Genomic DNA, 5237 nt, shown 5'->3' on the forward strand with positions numbered 1-5237 from the left:
CTATTGGATTATCGATTAACCCTTAAAGAAAATCTCTAATCGTTAAGAACCGATAAATCAATAGTAAATAATCAAAACCGTTATCAAGAAGATCCGCTAAACCAATAAAAAAAAATTATTCAAATTATCGATTTCAATTCGATGTTGAATAGCCCTATATATTAGAGCAATGAACTCAAACAAATAATAGTAAAAATTTAAAAACATGACACTACGCGAATAACAACTAATACTACTAATGTAAAGCAAACACTCTAGCAAATCTATTTTTTTTTAAAAGTAATTTATATAAATGTAGATAAACACTGCTAATCATCTAATTAAAACTAAACATAAATTTCAGTCTCTTATTAGGGGTTACAATAATGTAATACATGACTAATTTATACTTTTGGCTTAAGCAAATTTGTAAAAACTTTTATTCACTTTTATAAGTTAAAAAAAAGAAAAATCATACGTTTAAGCCAAGCTGACGTATACCGAAGTTGCAACACCGAGCGCGTAAGCACCAATCGCCGCCGCAATCAATTCTTTCCCAGGCTTTACCACCGCACCAACGCCAGCAATCCCCAATGCACCTACCGGAACCCTCTTCAACAGCTCTTTCCCTGCACACGAAACGACAGCGTCCGCAAATACCTCCACTGAAAACTCCTTAAACTCTTTGTTCCCAAGCACAATTTCACTCTCCTTTTCGCCTGATCGGCGCGTTGACACGATTTTGAAGGCCTTATCGACTTGTAATCGGTTCGGAGGCGATTTAACCCAATTGGTTATGAGAGGGACGGAGGGATAGAGAGAAGCGTGTAGGCGTTCCACGGCGGAGAAAAGCTGGTAGGGTTTGATTCCGGCGAAAGCGTGCTGTGATAAGGAGAGACAATCATCATAGACTGAGTCACATGCCGAGTTGAATTCGGATGAATTTTGGAGTGAATTGCTAACTCGCTTAGAAGCTGAGAGCCCCATAGCTGTAAGTTAATTTTGTTGTTCTTCTCTCTGCTTCAGATATTTTGGTGCTATCAGAAGTTTTGACCCGAATTTCTCATGGGTCAGATACAACCATATCCGGCCCATAAATAGGATATCCATGTCTGGGGACCGGGGTAAGTGTACAGATAGCCGAGTATTTAAGATATAGCCAAAATTTAATTTTTTTTTGCACTTTTAAGCACTTTAAAATAACTTCATACGTGTGACTATGAAGTTTTTTTATACGCGTTTGAAGTTTAGCTTATCAAAGGCTTTTATTAGATCAAACTTTCGCCATTTTTATATGAGGTTATAAGATTATCGACAAGAGAAAAATGGGTGACATGAAATTTAGGCATCATGTCATGTCCCTCAAAATATCTTTTTTCCTTTGGTCCGGATTTTCGGGTTAAAAAAAACATGCTAAATAGTGCTGACAAATAATTTGTACCAGATTTCAAGCTAAAACTTTGAAAAATGTTGCTAGCTAGATTTGAATCCACGCGCCTACTAGTTTTTGAACCCCTATAACCACCCAAGCCCGCTCACTTGTGTTGAGGGGCTCAATATTGAATATATGGACATCAAATACATATTTGATTCTATACATCGTATAATTTTTCGATTCAGGAGTTCAGATAAAAACTCTCAACTCCAAGTAGATCCATCCCTACCTTAGTACGAAATATGAAAAGGTAATAAATATCAAATAACTTTTGATTGTATTGTTTTTGAAGAAAACTAAAATCTAATAAGAGTATTAAATTCTGAAAGTTATTAAAATAGACATAACAAGGGAATATCATTTTCTGATAAAAACCATCACACTACACGCTGAATAAAACCACACTTCACACAAGAAAGGGAAAGTAAGGATTGGGACTTATTTTTCCATAATTACAGTACCTTACTATTCCTAAAACAGAGAAACAAGAAAAACGACAATCCATTTTTGCAATTAAACTCAAAGCTTAATTAAAAGGCATTAGTAGACTTCTTCTTTTTTTATGCATGGGCATCATCTCCAACCCAAACAAGATCAGTTTGTGACATCCAATGACAAACCTCTCCTTTTCCAGGTGAAAAATTCAACTTTTTGAAAACTGGATGATCAGCTGGCCATGAAGAAGTATCCATATGACAAACAACCATAGCTGTATTAACATGAACATTAGTGTTTAAATCAACTAACTCCACCGCGTAAATATTAGTTGAAGATAGCAAATGACAAAAGTATGTAGCAAAAGGAAGGAATATCTCATGGCATGAGACACTCTTTTGGGAATTGATTTTATGAAATTTCTCAATTTTTAGGTTCTGTCCTGACCCTTGTATGCTATCTGTTGTCAATGAAATTAGGTGGTTTTGTTTCAAGGTAGTCTTTGAGAACTCTATCATTTCTTCTAAGGATTTTGCGCATGTTTTAACTTCTCCTTTTAGAGTAGGTGCATTGCAATTGAGGATGGTAGTTTCTGTGGTATCTTTTGTGAATGGTGAAGTGAAAGTTTGAGGGAATAAATGTTGGAGATGGTTTGAGTTAATGGAGATCTTTGATGCAATTTGAGAAGGAAGAAATGAACGATGAGGGTACGGGTTCACTAAGTTGTCTAGATGGATTGTGTTTCCAGGTTTGAGGATAGAGACTCTGAAGAAAGAGACTTCTCCAAGATGATGACTATTAGAGTGTGAAGTTGCATAAGTTTTTGATGCATACACCTTAGCTTGATCAGGAAGATTGGAGGGATAAACTTTGGCTTGATTTGGGAGTTTGGAAGCATAGACTTTAGCTTGATCAGGCATCATGGAGGGATAAACTTTGGCTTGATTTGGGAGTTTGGAGGCATACACCTTAGCTTGATCAGGAAGATTGGAGGGATAAACTTTGGCTTGATTTGGGAGTTTGGAGGCATAGACTTTAGCTTGATCAGGAATTTTGGAGGGATAAACTTTGGCTTGATTTGGGAGTTTGGAAGCATAGACTTTAGCTTGTTCGGGGATTTTGGATGTTTGGGCATTAGTCTCAGAAGTACAAAATATATCAGCAAGCAAACAACTTTGAGCATTAAAAGAGAATGAATTTTTGGACACTAATGAAGTGTAATATTTAGAGTCAATCATGTTCATTGGAGATAATTTAGAAACAAGAGCTTGAGGCATTTCATTGACAACATTTTCTTTCCAAAACTTGAGCTGATTAGAACCCACATATGTTATAGAATTACAAGTAGAAGAAGCAAATAAAGACAAGACACTTAACAAGAAAAACATGAACCAATATGAAGTAGCCATTTTTGTTTTTTGGAAGACTTGAATTAGTGTTTCTTGAGATATTTTTATCTTACGAAACTTCCTTATTTATAATGTAAAAATCCCAGACATTTTGATATCAAGTTGCACTTAAATAATCATAAAGCTCTTGCAATTATGTATACTATAAAAATCCCAGACATTTTGATATCAAGTTGCACTTAAATAATCACAAAGCTCTTGAAATTATGTATACTATACGCAAGTATAAGTCTCTTTTTCATGCAAATGGCCAATTTAGAGATTGGGACAACAATGGTGATAATGCTGCTGCTTGCACTATTTGCCAAAAACAGAAAATAGTGATTAGACACTGTTGAAAAGCAATTATACTTTTACTAGTACAGTATCTTTTAGAGATGCATGCATTTTTGTTACCAACTTGAAAATGATCAAGTTAAAAGCCAATTTAGAGATTGGGACAACAATGGTGATAATGCTGCTGCTTGCACTATTAGCCAAAAACAGAAAATAGTGATTAGACACTGTTGAAAAGCAACTATACTATTACCAGTACAGTATCTTTTAGAGATGCATGCATTTTTGTTACCAACTTGAAAATGATCAAGTTAAAAGCCAATAGTGGATTACCCATAAGCCATGATAAAAAGGAGAAAAACAAAAATACTCTAGTAAACTTTAAGCTACATCACTATTAAATTACTAGTCCTCCACGCTTAACTAAATATTTTAAATTCGAGCTATTAGAAACGAGAAAAAATCATGTTAGAAACATTCCCTTCAAAATGACTCCAACAGTGCGAATACAAATTTAATCCAACACTAACTGAAAAACAAAAAAGAGAAGAAAATAGAAGTGTGTCCACCAGCAAATCAAAGAGATATATATTTAATTATGCGCTTTTCTTCCTTGTGAATTGTAAATTTGTTATGCGATTATTCATGATTTAATCTACTTCGCGTTATAAGAGAAAAATAGCATAAATAAGTATGATTTGTAATATTGAAACAAAGTGAATAATTATTTGGTACCATAAGTAAAAAAATGACCTGATAATATAAAATTTATTTTATACGAGCGATTTATACATATGAGTAAGCTAAAAAAAAATGTACATATAGATGGTGCTTATCCAATAGTGTTCTTTTTCACTCAAAATGATGAGCACTTGTATAGTGGTATTAATATAACTAAAGTAATTAGAAGAAGAAAAACATAAAGGATGAAATCTAGGCTGATCAAGATTTGTCTTTGCCTTTTGTTTATAGAGTAAACTACATAAATTCCATTAGTTTAGGACTTAATTACTAGAATTCAAGATAGTTGCAATAATTACATCCTATACCATATTTTGTCTGTCGGATACATATATGATATATCATTAACGGTTTGAATTAAAGAGATACATATTTTAATAATTTTCAATTTGATGTGTGTAACATATTTCCTTAAATAAAGGAGTATTTTAGGCTTAATTAATAATTCTAACTGATTTTGCAGATTCATTAACATATAACAAATCTTCCTAAAATAACGAAATTCTAAAACCACAAGAGTTCTCTAATTGAAAACTTCATCTTCTTAGCAACAGGTTTGAGAATCGTGGACTACCATGGGAGCAAGCTTGATATTTTCTTAATCTCAAATGCTAGAAGAGACATTCTTGAATCTCAGAATTAGGCTCAGTGTGATTGAAAGGAACCAATAAGGAGAGAAAAGTCCGGTGGACGAAGATGGGATCATTTTTTTCATTTCTCCAGATTTTTCTCCATGTGTATCTAAGCTTTTCAGTTTCTTCTTTCTTTTGTTTTTGTTTTAGCTTTTTTTTTTTTTAAGTTTATTTCTTTTTGGTTTCCATTTGGTCCAATTTGTTTTTTGATCTTTTTGCACTTATTTCAGATACATCAATTGTTCGATTTTATTTTTTTCTCTGTAGTATGAGCTTTGATTAGTATTAGATACAGTTAGTTTATGTATGGAATATTATTTTTTACCTGAA

At 33.3% G+C, this 5237-nt stretch overlaps 2 protein-coding genes across 4 annotated transcripts; both read right to left on the reverse strand.

The window, feature by feature from the left end:
- Positions 1 to 317: 317 nt before the first annotated feature.
- Positions 318 to 1094, reverse strand: LOC125873122 (uncharacterized). Its single transcript, XM_049554000.1, has one exon. It carries the CDS (start codon positions 964 to 966, stop codon positions 460 to 462), a length of 507 nt encoding a protein of 168 aa, XP_049409957.1. The 5' UTR covers positions 967 to 1094; the 3' UTR covers positions 318 to 459.
- Positions 1095 to 1716: 622 nt separating this feature from the next.
- LOC125875195 (BURP domain-containing protein 16-like) lies at positions 1717 to 3292 on the reverse strand. Of its 3 annotated transcripts, none has more exons than XM_049556296.1 (2): positions 2884 to 3292; positions 1717 to 2817 (listed from the first exon to the last, which is right to left on the reverse strand). In XM_049556296.1, exons 1-2 carry the CDS (start codon positions 3256 to 3258, stop codon positions 1975 to 1977), a joined length of 1218 nt encoding a protein of 405 aa, XP_049412253.1. In that variant the 5' UTR covers positions 3259 to 3292; the 3' UTR covers positions 1717 to 1974. The 3 variants fall into 3 exon arrangements, with proteins under 3 accessions (XP_049412253.1, XP_049412254.1, XP_049412252.1); XM_049556297.1 differs by having other exon boundaries at positions 1717 to 2685; positions 2818 to 3292; XM_049556295.1 differs by having other exon boundaries at positions 1717 to 3292.
- Positions 3293 to 5237: the final 1945 nt, after the last annotated feature.

This window comes from Solanum stenotomum, chromosome 8 (assembly GCF_019186545.1).
Source record: "Solanum stenotomum isolate F172 chromosome 8, ASM1918654v1, whole genome shotgun sequence".
Taxonomy (NCBI): domain Eukaryota; kingdom Viridiplantae; phylum Streptophyta; class Magnoliopsida; order Solanales; family Solanaceae; genus Solanum; species Solanum stenotomum.

What these genes read in the sequence shown, in the direction of transcription:
- LOC125873122 (XM_049554000.1), bottom strand. Translation starts at nt 966, where the DNA reads ATGGGGCTCTCAGCTTCTAAGCGAGTTAGCAATTCACTCCAAAATTCA.
- LOC125875195 (XM_049556295.1), bottom strand. Translation starts at nt 3,258, where the DNA reads ATGGCTACTTCATATTGGTTCATGTTTTTCTTGTTAAGTGTCTTGTCT.